This window comes from Pseudopipra pipra, chromosome 9 (assembly GCF_036250125.1).
Source record: "Pseudopipra pipra isolate bDixPip1 chromosome 9, bDixPip1.hap1, whole genome shotgun sequence".
In the NCBI taxonomy this organism is placed as follows: domain Eukaryota; kingdom Metazoa; phylum Chordata; class Aves; order Passeriformes; family Pipridae; genus Pseudopipra; species Pseudopipra pipra.
This window is the reverse complement of record NC_087557.1, coordinates 5,175,081-5,189,173: the sequence shown is the minus strand read 5'-3', so window position 1 is coordinate 5,189,173 and position 14,093 is coordinate 5,175,081. Positions and strand designations below refer to the sequence as shown.

At 48.1% G+C, this 14,093-nt stretch overlaps 1 protein-coding gene across 2 annotated transcripts in view; it reads left to right on the top strand.

The window, feature by feature from the left end:
- Positions 1-8,760: 8,760 nt before the first annotated feature.
- Positions 8,761-14,093, top strand: part of RGS8 (regulator of G protein signaling 8) — a 29,703-nt gene continuing 24,370 nt past the window's right edge. The window contains exon 1 of one of the 2 annotated variants that reach the window (XM_064664253.1): positions 8,761-8,905. In XM_064664253.1, the coding sequence (XP_064520323.1) occupies positions 8,819-8,905 (87 nt within the window). In that variant the 5' untranslated portion in view covers positions 8,761-8,818. The remainder of the gene's footprint in view (positions 8,906-14,093) is intronic. The other variant, XM_064664250.1, reaches the window with a different exon arrangement.

Below are 14,093 nucleotides of genomic sequence, written 5' to 3'. Positions count from 1 at the left end.
TCTATAACTAAAGCCAGATCCGGCAAAAAAAAGGATTCTTTTAATGGGAGGAGCATAATTTTAGCACAGCTGCCACAGAAGCACACAGGGCCATGCTCTGCCCACAGTTGCCTCTGGAGATGGCTTGCTGTGTTTAATGCATTCGCAGGAGCCATGGGAAGAAAATATCTGGCGTGCTGTTACTAATTTCATTTGTGGAAGATGAGATAAATATTAATGAATATAAACACGTATTAAATGTAGACTCACCAGCTAAGTATCTATGCTGACTGAATTAATACACAGAGAAGCACTTTGTAGTCAGGATGATGTTCAGCTGGAATGATGCTTTCTGAAGGGCAATTTCTGTGAGTTTATCATTTTATTAATGCTACCTGAAAAACCTTCTGTTAAGGCTGGGAGCCTGCAGACCTTTTTCTTCACATCAAGGTCATTTCCATCCCTTTTTTCTGCTCCTCACTGCTTCGTTGGCAGCACTGATCAAAGCATTTGGGGCATGGCTGGTGAGGGGCCCTTCATTATTTCAACTAGGACCAGGCTTTTGGATCTGGCACGCTGCACGACCTCCTAAACATCTGCTGCAGCTCCAGTGGGGAATAGGAGTAAGTGATGGAGGTTTGGAGGATATAGGAATTAGCTGACAGAAATAAAATAACGTGCAGTTAATTCATGCTGCCTCCCCATGGCTCCTGCTTAAAAAGGTTTAAAAATACTGGGAAGTGTCAAAATAATCAGAATCTATTATGCAACAGTACGAAATACTGAAGCTGTTCTTTAAATATCGAGTGACACAGACAGAAGATTTTTGTGTGTTTTCCTAGGGGTTAATGTTCCCTTTGAAATCATAAAGTAGGTTGCTGCTTTGTTCCTTAGCCTTTCGCAGTAATGGGAACTAAAAGCTGGAGGTGCACACTGTGTGTTGATATATAAATTCTGTGATACTATGCATCTTATTATGGAGAACAGACATCATATATTTATAGAAAATTGTAGGGAATATACTTATAGAAAATTGTAGGCATTTCAACAAATTCATAAGCAGAAAATGTCATTTAACATGGAAGTTGATTTACAGTTTATTAAGTATACCTGGAAGATAAGGAAAATTGAGGATGAAAAGTCTCACCAAAGTCCGCTGAAGGCTGTGTCCATCATGAAAGCAGATTAACTATGAGGGTGCCCAGGAGGGTGAGTTGCTTAATTCACCTTGCTCTCAGCAGTCAGGACTTGAACATGATGCTTGGAACAGTGGGATGTTTCTAATTGAGCTGAGTACCTCTGTGACCTCTTTGGCAGCTCCTGCATTTCTCTTGACTTTGCTTTTGAACTGCTGTAGGTTTGGTTTGGTTTTTTTCCTCCCTCCCTGGAGCTAGGATTGCTCATGCTGATCTCTGTGACTGTGGATGACTCCAATTCCCTTAGTCCCTGTGGTCCCTGTTGCAGGGGCTTCTGGAGGCGATGCCTCCTGGCAGCTCCATGTGCTTATCCACATCTCTTTTCAGGGCACTCTGAGACTACACAAATGGTTACTATGTACCAGTTGCCATTTGTAACATTTCATGCATTGTTTGATAGATGGAGTGTTGGACTGTTGGGAATAAGTTTTTGGTGGTAGCAACCTAAAGTGCCACTACTAAATGAATAACAACACTTTTCCCGTTGTAACCGTAGGCTCAGTTTATTCTCTAAACCTGCAGGAAAAGTGCATTTTGCTTCATCATAATCCCTTAAAGTAAGGAACACTTGTTCTGACTGTGACAACCCTTCCTTTCAGTAGTCCTGGTAGCACAACAAATGAGGTCAGCACTTTCCTTGGTCCTCCTCACATAGTTAATGCACGCGTGGGATAATCGTGGGAACAGAAAGACCTATCAAAAAAATGTCAAGAAGGCCAAAATGTTTATTTTTCATAGTTGTCACTGTTAGGAAGTTCAAGAGAAAGAAGTGCTGACTAGCACTGCTGGTGATAATGACAAATAGTGAGGTCTCTGCTTAGAATAGAGGGAAAAAATTACATTCAAGAGGGCTCTTGGGAAATCAGGCATTCTCAAGCTGCCTGGGTGTCAGGAATTTTAATAGAGTTAGCTGTGAAGTGATTTCAGAATAATTAGTGGCGATTTTTGACAAATTTGGGTGGATAGGTGGGGAACCAGACTGCTGTAAAAGTCATTCAGTACTTATCTCTAGAAGGAAGAAAGAGGACCTGGGTGATTACAGATCAGTTTAATTTTCATTTGCAGGAGGAAAAAAATCTGAAACAAAAGCAGAGGTTTGGAAGATGTTGGACAGGTAAAGCATGTGGCTGTTTGGAGGAGAGTCATCTCAAACCAAAATAATATCATCCTATGACAAGATTAAAAGGTCTTATTGCTAGAGGAGAGGCAGTACATGACAAATGCCAAGTTTTTTTGGCAGTCATACTATGTCAGACTCAAGATGAAGCTGGGTCCAGAATGGTTGGATGATCATAGAACCATGGAATGGTTTGGATTGGAAGGGACCTTAAAAATCATCTCATTCCAACCCCGTGCCATGGGCAGGGACACCTCCCATGAGACCAGGTTGCTTCAAGCCCCATCCAACCTGGCCTTGAACACTTCCAGGGATGGGGCAGCCACAGCTTCTCTGGGCAACCTGTGCCAGGGCCTCTCCACCCTCACAGGAAAGAATTTCTTACTAATGTCTAATCTAAATCTACCCTCCTTCAGCTTAAGGCCCTTCTCTCTTGTCCTGTCACTGCATGCCCTTGTGAAAAGTCCCTCTCTGGCCTTTTGTAAAACCCCCTTTAGGTACTGGAAAGCTGCTACAAGTTAAATTAAGTATGTATTTTTAGATGCTTGTCCCAGGAACATTCAATCTGGGATGGTGACTAGAAAATGTAATTCCCTATATTTATTATCAAACTAGTACAGGTTTGGAGAATCTGTAGGCTAGTGGGAGAAGGATAAGCCTGGGTTTCAAGCCTTGATAAACTTAGAAATGGTCACAGAAAACCCAGGAATTTGCCATGCCGTCAGATTAGTGCGAGGTGCTGTATTTGGGAGAAGCCAGCTCTGTAGTCAGCAGCAGACACCGGCTGTTCTGACAGCAGAAGCTGCTGGTGTTTATACTGGGTCACACACTAAACATGAGTCAACAAACTTGTCCTGTTGTGCAAAGGCAAATACCATGCCGGGGTGTAAACTGTCATGCAGACAGCAAAACACACATTGCTGTCTCTTCCTCCTGCTCAGTGCGGTGTGCTCTCACCCAGAATACCAAATTTTGGGGTTTGCAGCTGTGCTCCTGAGGAGACCCTGTGTGCTGCCACAACCCCCAGTCCGTGCTCCTGGTCCGGCCAAGAGCAGCGTTGTTTGCTTGGTGCTTCGTGACTTGGGTGTTGAATGATCCCATTTGATGCAGAAAAGCTGCTTCCTCCTGTCTGTGAGCAGGGAAGGCAGAGACTGATGTGAGAGAGCTGATGGGGTGAATAAATCGGGTTCTCTTCTTTCTGCCCTGAAGCTCAATTCCTGGCCCATGCTGAGCTGACCTGTTATGCCTGTGTGTTGTGACTGTTTTAAATGTGACCACTCCATCTTCTTTAGCAGGTGTCAGTGTTTTCTAAGAGGGAGAGATACTGATATTCAGGTAGTTGTGAAAGTCCATCTTTTTTTTTCCCTCAGTCTCATTGCATATTTCTCTCAGTTTTAACCTCACAGTCCCAGAGGATGATCATGTTCCCAATACAAGATTTTTTAAGAGCAGAGAGGCTCTTTACATTAGTACCTTTGCATATTGTGGGTATTGCCTGAAGTCCACAGGACTCCTAGGACTTGTATCCACGCTGCCTTTGTAGTCAGTCTGAGCTCAGAATCATCTGGAGCAGCTTCACTTGTCCCTGCAGCTGTGGGGACTCAGGAACATCTCATCTGCCTACTGTCAGGAAAACAGTGTCTGTGCAAAGGCAGGTGATGAAAAATCCTGAAATATAACCCTCTCTCTGTATGTCACCTCGTTTGGACGTCTTGAGTCATGCATAAGGGGTCCTTATGTAAGCAGGATATGCACAATTTGGCTAATAAATACAGTTTTATGGCATTAACACACAGTACAAGCTGCATGGCCTGGCATTAGAATGCTTCTGCCTTCCTTTCCCTAAGACTTCCAGAGTGTTTGCTGGCCTTGTAGGCATTGCCAGGAGCAGAAGGGTTGGTCTCTGACGCTCCCTGCAGCGGATTCTTAATGGTGCTCAGTTGCTGTCTTCTGCCTCTGTGAGCATTTCCTATAGAATTTTCAGACCTTCCCAACTCATGGCTATTTATAAGGGACTTTCTGCTGGCTCACAGTGTGGCTCTAGGTTTTGCTGGGCTACGCTGATAGAAATCTGAAAGATGAATTAATCTGCAGGTGCTTAGTCAGAGCTGGCATGTGGCTTTCCAGGCATAGGAGCCAATTCTCAGGGTCAAAGTGGCTGGACTGTGTTCGGCCAAGTGTCTGGATTGTGGCCAGTGTCATGAGAGCATCTAATTGCAGCAGCCTGGGCAGTGGAGTGGGATGACTTGGTTCTCAGGCCTCTTGTTCTTTGCCAAATGGTGCTCAGGTCAATCCATCTTCCACGGAAGGTAAAGACACACACGTCTCTTCTCCAAGTGCACTGCTCTTTAAGCAGAGGCTCAGCAGTGTTCCCAGATGTTAGTTCAGCAATGCAAGGGCTAAGCAAACAGCAACAGATGGGATGTCCCCTGTTGTTGTGCTCCACAAAGCCAGAATGTGACTCCAGAACACGTTTTGTGGAGTTGCTGCTCACAGCGGGTTGGTTTGAGTGATCCGTGAGCTACAGCTGGAGGAAATGAGAGAGCAGCAGGACTTGTTATATCCTTCTCAGTTCTGATTAGGAAGGAGCACTGGAAGATGATGGCTCACCTCTGAGCTCTGTGTGTTGCTGCTGCAGCAAGGGTAAATGCAGAATCAATAACAGGTTTTATAAATCTTTTTTTTTTTTTTTCTCCAGAAACCCTTTGCCAAGAGTGTTGCTCCCATGGGCATTTACTTTAGGAGAGAGGCAGGTTATCTGAGGAGTCCTTTCCCAAGAGACTGCTCTGTTATGTGATGTTTTAGCAAGAAAGACCTTCTTCAGAGACTATGCTTTCCCTCAGGAAATTAATCTGTTTTGCAGAGCTTTTCCTTGCATGTTTCAAAAGACTAATTTCTGTCCCCTTTTATTTGAAAACAACACCTAATACTGGTTGTAGCCTTTGGTCTGTTGGTCCCTGTTGATGTGGTGGCTTCTCTCACCTCCTAGGCTGGACTTCAGACACACAGAAATTCCAGTACAGCTGTCTGCAGTCAGTGCCTTTGCTCACTGCTGCCTCTGACTTGCACTCTGCTACAGGTACTTAAATCCCCAGGTCACCATCCTTTCTGGAAGTCTCATCCCTTGCTGGTTTCAGATGAGTGTCCAGGAATACGGCCCCAGGATCAGGGACTAGTGGAGCCAGAGGCCACAGAATCATCCACAGTTCAGTCCTTTTTTTCTCTTGGTTTCCCTATAGGAGTGAGTTTGCCTTTGCTGCCATTTGCAAGCCCAGTTTAGCCCATAAAAGGCTTCCCCAGCATCCCAGGGTCACAAATTCCAAGCCAGAAAAGTAGCAGTATCATGCTGTTTCCCACCAGTGCCAGCACTGCCACATGATGATTTCTGGAGCTGAAAGACCTCTTAAGTGTGGAATGTCTGAAAAACCCTGGAGTGACGAGCTCTGGGGTTTCCATTTCCAAGGCTGGGGATTGCTGGATTCATGACCTGGTTTAAGTAGGGCAGAGAATGTGTGTGTGAATGGAAGGGGAAAGAAACGTCATGGGCCAGCGGGAAGCTGTCTGTCCCTGCAGGGACTGGGGTTCCCAAGGTGGATCCAAGCCATCAGGCTTCACAGCCAGGATGAGCTGCTAATTTGGGCCATGGCACTGCCCCAGCTGCCTGCTTGGAGAGATGCTTGGGTTTTGTTTGTGCACAAGGGAGTCGTGTCTCGCGGGTGCCCCATCCACCACGGGGGACGTCTCTGCGAGCAGAGGGCCAGCACTAATGCTGTCCTGTGTGGCTGTGGATGAATTCGCCCTTTATTCTGTGCTCTCCATCCCTGCCGAGCCCGGAGCCCTGCCCTGCTCGCAGGCAGGCAGAGATGCTGCCGTTTGCAGTGCTCGTTCAGCCGGGCTTCCACACCCTGGTGCCTCTAATCCCGGACAAAACCCAGGCTGCGGAGCAGCAAACACAACAAGACCTCTATTCTTAGCCTGGAAGGCCTCAAAGCTGGTTCTTTGGGGTGTGGGGCGATGAATATGCAGTTGCTGGAGCTCTTGACAAAGCCGTTAGCTCGGAGCACACACTCTTCTCCCATTGGATCCGTAGCCTTTGCTGCAGCTTTTCACAGTTACATAAATATGGCCTATTTTCCCCTCACAAATTAACATCTTGCTCGCTAAGTTTAGGCTTTTGCATGTGTACAAAACAAACCTGATTTTTCACACGCAGCTGGAAATCCTGGATCACCCGGGGAGAAGCTGTCCCTGTCCTTACAAAGCCTTCACAGCAGTGACGGGCAGTGGCACTGGCAGTGTCCCCTTGTGAGTCCTGGACACAACGCTGCAAATCATCCAATGTGCCTTGTCCTTTTTTTTCCCCCTCTGGGAACGTCAGACCCCAGCCTCATGACTGCCAGGATGCTGGAGGGTCTGCCTTCCTGGAGACTGGAAGTTTGGCTTCCTGCTTTGGGGCATGGAGCAGATGGCTCCTCGCTCCCCGGAAGACTCTGATATGGGTATTATTTTCCCAAAGACAGTTCATGCCCGCCTCCCCCAGACATGCTGGGAGATGGCACTGCAGTGTATCTGCATTTAAAAAAAGCCCTATGGGGAATGGATGTCACTTAGAAATCTCCCAGCCCTGGGGTGTAAGAAAGCTGACGTGCATCCACAGGGACTCTGGGCAGCTTTATTAGTGATGTAAGTAATGCCCATGCAGAGAGCTGGGAGAGAGATGCCTGCACCCCCCTTTGCAGTGATATTGCTCCCTTCTTCAGCATCCTAAAGGGATCCAGCTCCACAGTACCACTGGGCTCTCTCTGTGGTGGGAAAACAATCAGGATCTTGACATACCATCAAACCTCAGCTTCCTGCTCCTCTTGTGGTGGGAATAAGGATGGGATACCTGGTTATAGGTCCTGAAGTGATCATCCCTTGGGCCTTGTGTGTACTGCTGCAGGCAGAGAAGCCATCCACAGCTATGGATCCACAGTGAGACCTTTTCTGTTGCAGGGCTGATGGAATGCTGGGATTTGAAATACGTTCTGACAGCTCTTGGCAAAGTGACCCGTGAGGGGGAAGATTTCCTGGAGCTGGGTGCCAGTGTCCTGAGGCCAGTGGAGCAGGCAGGCAGTCAGGGTGCTGGATTTTGGCTCGGTAGGACTGCTCCTGTCCTGCTCTACTGTAAAAACGTGTGTGTGATCTCAGGTGAGTCTTAAAGGTGCATTATTGAACACTTAGAGATAGAGGTGGGCCTGGCACTCTCAGCTTAACTGCTTTGGAGGGTATTGACTTGGAAACTGTGATTGTAATTCCGTGCATCAGCCATTGATTTCTATTAACAGCAGCCCTGTGGCTAGAGATCCATGTGTCTGCAAACACCAGTGGGAAACCTTAGAGTGGGGAGCTGCCATAAAAGGGTGACTGGGAGTTTTGGGGTTTTCTGACTTGGCTTTCATTTTAATCCTTCTGACCAAACTGAGCCCCTCAGGTGAGACCCAGCCCCTCTGAGTGGTAAAGCACTGGGACAGAGGAGGGGAAGAGGTGTGAGAGCTTTCAAAAAGCTGAAAAAGGCATTAGGCACAAAGCTCTTGCTTCCTTCCAGAGGGGTACACAGCTTCTAAGCATGTGATGCTTTAGAACAGCCCATTGTAAAAACCTGTGGAGTGAGGAATTGGTGTCCCTTTGGGGAGGATTACAGCTGGATGTCTGAATCCCTGTGTTTTGGGTCTGTCATTGCAGCAGATCAGCAGTGTCAGGGACTGCTGGCAGCTCTGCATGCAGCTTCCTCACAGCATCCAAAGGGGAGGTGTCATGGCTGGAGTGTATTTCCACCCCCTCCAACACCCCTGCCAGGCCTTTAGATCTGTATTGGCACAACCCAGATGATGGGAATGAGAGGGGGAGGCTGAGCTTTGTGCTGGTGCTTTGGGTATGTGCAACCCACTTTCTGTCTGTCTCGATGCAATGCCATCTTTAAAAGCCCTGGGTCAGGCCAGCCCTACGCCATCCCTCAGAGGACTGGGCTTGGGAATTTGTTTTATGTTCAAAGGAAGAAAGGAGTGATCCATGAAAATCTGAACTCTCTGTCACTGTGATCCCTTCCTGCCCCCTAGCACAGCTCTTCCCCTCCCAGGTAGAAGCAAACAAAGACAACGAAGTCCCCTGTGCCCAGGCGGTAGTTTTCCTTGCTCCGATGGTCCATGAGGTCCTAATCTCTTCCCTGTCCCTTTCCCCCACCGTGCCCCCGGTCAGCAGCGGATGCTGGCGAGTTCTCCATGGGCAGCAGCCAGCCTGCGGCAATAATGAGAGCAAGTCAGGCAGTGCCATCCTATACAAGCCTCTGTCTGCTCTGTGTGTGTGCATCTGCGAGAGCGCGCTCCCGCTCTCCCTTCTCCCCCTTCCCTCTCTTTCGTAACCCCCCTCCTTCCACCAGCTCTTGTTCTTTTCACGAGATGCAGGGCTGGGGAGCCAGGAAAAGTGGCACAGTGCTGCTGCTCCTGCGGAGATAACTGTGGCCAGGCTGGGTCCCTCGCCCTCCCCGATGCACCGGGAGTCTGCAGACACTGTTCCTCAGGGCCCCAACCAGCCATGTCCATCAAGCACCAAAAGCCACGTAGCTGCAAGACAGGTAAGAGCTAGGAGGGCCTTGGTGGGTCATGAAAGGCCCTGTGGTCCTTCACTTGGCCACGAGCCCCTGGGGGAGGGATTTTTCCTTGCTCCTGCCCCAGTTTCCTGCGGGAAAGAATGACTCCGCAGGCAGAGCGGGAGGGGAAGGGTGCTGCTCGGATGTCACCCCTATTAATGGCACGGCAGCGCTTCTCCCTGTGCATTAATCTTCCTGTGGCGTCTTATGAATGGTCAAAGGGACACAGACACTGCTTGTAATTAGCAGGCAGGGAAAGAGAAGCGTGTTTCTTACACTCAGCCCAGCCCAGCCCTGGCTGGGCTGATGGAGGAGCGGGAATGGTTCTGGGGTGATCTCCGTTGCAATGGGATTAGCGCTGGGCCTTTGATGCTGGGAGAAAACATCAGCCTGTGCTGGTGCCTGCACCTCTGAGATCTTCACCATCTTTGCATTTTTCCCCCCTGCTTTGCTATTGTTGTGTTTTTAAAATGGTGGATTGTGTTTCTTTTGAATATTTGGCTATCTGTGACATTGTGACTAACACCCGGGCTGAATGCTGGGGCTGAGCTGGTTAAAAATAAGACTAATTGGAGCGAAAAGAGACCGTGTTGGAGGCAAGAGAGCTGCACTGAGCTGAGACTGTAATGAAAACTTGCAGATGGCAGAGGCATGTGCACTCTTTGGGGGAAGAGCAGGGAGCTAAACCAGGGGGGCTCATTTTCCTGCTGCCCCATCCGCAGGGCTGCTGTAACTCATGGACACCTCTGCAGCGGTGAGGGTCATCTCTTTGCTCTTCGATGGGTGGGGGAAATGAGCTGGTTGCTTGGCACAGCTAACAAATACAAGGGACCCGTTGTGTTGGCATCTTCTCCCTGTGGCTGATTATGTCTGCACCCCATCCCAGTGGAATGCCATTGCATTCCTCCATCTGGGGAGTGTACAGAGCGTACAGGTTGCATAATGAATGGGCTGAGCATTCTCTTTCCTGTTGTGCTGCCCTTCTCTTGTCCCTGAAGCCCCGGGCTCCTCCAAAGCAGCACTGGGACAAGCCTGGCCTCTTGCCCTGCCGTCCTTCCATGCGGCTCTGGGGACGTTGCCCGGGCCTTAGGACTTGACTGGTGCAGGCGTTGGCAGAGCTCAGTGAGCATCTCTGTCCAGCCTGGCAGGACACAGGCACTGATTGCAGCCAGTTTCCCGAGGAGGGATCGGTGCTGGATGCAGCAGACATTTTTATGAAAGAACCACCGTCTGCTGCAGAAAGAGGACGAGCCCATCTCACTCACCTCATTTATATTTTAGTTAAGGCTAGAGCTGCAGCCTCCAGAGATGAAAGAGAAATCCCAGCTCACCCTTGTGGCTAACTCTGTTTGTATTTCATCCTACAAATACCCATTCAGCTTCTTGTGTGTTTAAAGTGAAGCACGTGCTCAGGTGTTTTGCTGTGGTGGGACCGACCTGCCAGTCCCACATTGTGTATCCATGCAGGGTTAACAGCCCCGGTAAATCCTTGCTGTGGGACCTGGATGCCCTGTAAGCCCAAGTCTTTGAAATAACAGCGATAAGAGCAGAGCAGCACAGACCTTGTCCATCATAAATGGATTTGGGACCGCAACCCTGAGGTCTTGGGGCTGATTTTTAGCATTCAGTAAACAGCTAGTTTGCAGTATTCAGCTCACAAAATGCAGGTTGCTAGCAAGCACCTCGGATGATCTCTTAGCAGAAAATTAACCTCATCTCTCAGCAAGCCTCGCTCCCTGGCCTGTGCCGAGCATCAGATCTCAATCAAAACCTCGGAGGGACAGAGAATCTGTGGCAGGGGATCATTGTGGAACTCTGTCTGTTGGGGTGGATCTGTCTCGGCTTCCCAGCCACACGTACTGCCTGCGTTACAGCCGCTGCCATATTGACAGCAGCAGCGACGCTGGAAGCTGGGAGGGCTCCAAGGCTGCACAGAGCAGCTCTGTGTCAACTCCAATCCTTTCTGCCTCCCTGCTCCACACTAACAGCATCCTCTCCAACGCACACACAGAGGCACGACGCGCTTCTCTACATGGAGCTGCTCCTGGGCATGGCAGCGTGGTTCCTCAGAGAACAATTACGAAATTGTAACAAAGTGCTTTAAAGGGGAAATTCTTCCCTTTGATTCCTGTCTGCCCCTCTCAGCCTGGAGCCTCCCACTCTGCTTTGCTGTTGGTTTTTTGTGTCCTACCTGCCTGGAGGAACTGGGGAAGGAGCGTGGAGCACAGGCAGGGGCCAGGAGCCATCTCGCAGCGGAAGCATCTGTTCTGCCACGGCAATTGTGATGCCCGAGAGCCACAAACATGTCCAGGAGACACTCTTATCATTGACACAGGAGAGAATTTAAATAGCTGCCACGCTCTCGAGCTAAGCCAGAGACAGAACTGTAGATCACACTTTATGTAACTCATTTTTATTTTTAAACGTATTCTTTCATTTTCAAGGGGAGTTTGACTCGGTGGGTGTCTCCTATCTCCTTGTTAGCACATGTGAAGTGGCTTCTTTGATCAACCCACCATCCAGTGTATCAGCTGCTTGATTTCCTCACCTGTACCTGAAACTCAAGCTCCCCTTATTTCACCTTTCAGGATTTCCTCCTGCCTGGGCTGGTGTGGAGAATGATTTGAGGTTTAAGGCGAATGGATAAATTAACCCCTTGAAAGCATTCTGAGCTGCATCTCTGGATATTTCGTAGTGCTACTGGAGATCTTTTTTAAAAGGGGGATCTGTTCTGATGGCTCTTCACAAGTGAGAGAAATGTGCGGTTTGTTTTGCAGTTTAGCAAGTGATCTGTGTAAGTCCTAATTCCTTCCTTCCAAGGAAGTCACCTTGTGCTGAACTAAGGTGTTTTCCCTGGACACTCAGGCAAGCCATCAGGCAGCCTTGGCACAGTGAGCAGAGTTGGTTGTCAGTTACTGAAGATTTCTTTCCAGCTTTAAGTGCAAACAGGGGTGGAGAACAGAAAGCTCTGCAGATAAATTAGTTACTGATTTGAATTCCCTTGGGGTTGGGCTCAATATAGGTACCAGTCTGGATTCTGGATAAATTCTGAATGACCATGGAGGAGATCAAATGACACTTCATGTCACAAGAGAGTTGCTCAGAGTGTCACTCCAGGTCAAGGGTGGTTGCTCCTTCCAGTCCTCCAGCAAAAGACCAAAGCTCCCTTGGAATACAGCAGAAGGGGACTGTGGCTGCAGGTTTGTCATTGAGCTAAAGCTAAAGACAGGCTTTGCAGGTTTGCAGCATGCAGCCCACCTGAATTCCCAAAGCCGGGACTACTGTAGGAAGCAGCTGGCCTTGTGTAACTGGCGATTTGCAGTCACAGAGCCTACATGGAATTACAGAATGGTTTGGATTGGAAGGGACTTAAAAGCTCATCTTGTTCCAAGACCCTGCCATGGGCAGGGACACCTTCCATTACACCAGGTTGCTGAGCATCTTCTGGAGACATCTCAGAGGCAACAGGATAGTTTGCTTGCCACTGTAGAAAATCCTCTTGGACTAGCAGGTTGTGAAAGCACACCCCTCAAACGAGCTCCTTGCAGCACTGCACCAGAAAGGAGAGACGCTGCCATGGACCCAACAAAAGCTGCAAAGTAAGAGCAAACACAACCCAAAGAAGCTCAAAGCCCTTGTGGCAGGGATCACTGTAAATATGACAAGGCTACGAAGTCGAAAATGAGAAGTGGAAGCGACAGCGGCGGGCTCAGCGTGATGTCTCGTTAAACAAAAAATAATGGCATTCCAGAGCAGCAGCAGACCCCTGAGGACACAGAACAAGAGTGAGAAGATAGGGAGAAGTCTGCTTAAATGTCAAGGTGAAGGGGTTTATTTGAGGCAAACCCACAGCCAAGTAAATGAGCCAGTCAGTGTAGACATCTTCTGATCTTCCAGCTCGGAGAAGGGTTGCCAGCCCCAGGAGGAGCATCCCTGTACCTGGAGAGGCAAAAGCCACACGACCACCAGCCAAAGCTACCTTTCTGGTCCTGCTGGATGTGTCAGGACAGCCGTGCTGGAAGGCAGAGATGTCTTCAGGCCACATAATTATATCTCTCATTTGAGTGGCAGAAAAGGGCATCAATTGAAGCTGGTGGAGCTGTTTGGTCTGGAAGAAGTTTTTGGGTAAAAATCATTTGAGTGATGATCAATGGTCAAAACACATGGAATAGGTGGGGAGGCACTGAAAACAATAGGGATGGTGAAAAGAACCCTGGGGAGGGAGAAGATTAATGTCCAGGGAACACAGTGGCAAATTCCTTCCTTCCCCCCCAGGGACAGCCAACATTCCCAGTGCTGCACGTGTTCACTGCTTGTGTGTTTGCTGTTACCAGGTCAGGAGGAAATTGCTTTGGAGTAATTTTTGGTGAGATTTAAAATTTTGGATGGGATTCAAGCCTAATATCAAAATGAGTTTTTTTTATTAAAAGCATTTAAATAGAAGCTACAGAGTGGTCAGAAGCAGGAGGGCTATTTTAGAAGGAATTTGCTATAAACCTACTGCTCAGAAGCTTTCTAAAATATTACACTATAAAAACCCCATAATTCTCTTTATCTGCAATTTAATTACATTTCCCATAGTGCCTGTGTCAGAACAGTTCACTTATTCTTGTTCTCTATTAACTCACACCTGCCCCAGGAGATTTTTAGAAGAAAAAAATGATGATATTCAGAGTCATTTATGTTGCTCAGGATCTCATTGAGGTCACAAAAAGGTTCTAATGATGTACTAGAAAAATAGGAATTTGGGGGACTCATACTGGTGATGGCTGTGAGATTGCAATATACAAAACTGGTGTAAAAGCAGGGGGAGGAATGGGAGCACTTTTGTGATCCACTGACCTATCCCATCCAGAATTAGTGGATCAAAGTTTTTGATCTGTTTGGGACTGCAGCAAAGTATCTGAGTAATGAACCAGAATTATTCAGAGCTTTGTTGATTGACCATTTTGCTGACCTCCTCCACCCCACAATATCTGTGGTGTAAATGAGCTCTGAGGGATGTCCTGGAAGTATTATGAAAACATTGTCACTTGTGACACCCTGCGGTGCCCAGAGAGAACCTGGGAGTGTGGAAATAACGTATTAAAACAAAAATGACAGGTTAGAAGTTAAACCCTTGGTGATGTTGTGTTAAATTTGGCTTGGGTTTGGGGCAAGGGCTGCAGCTGAC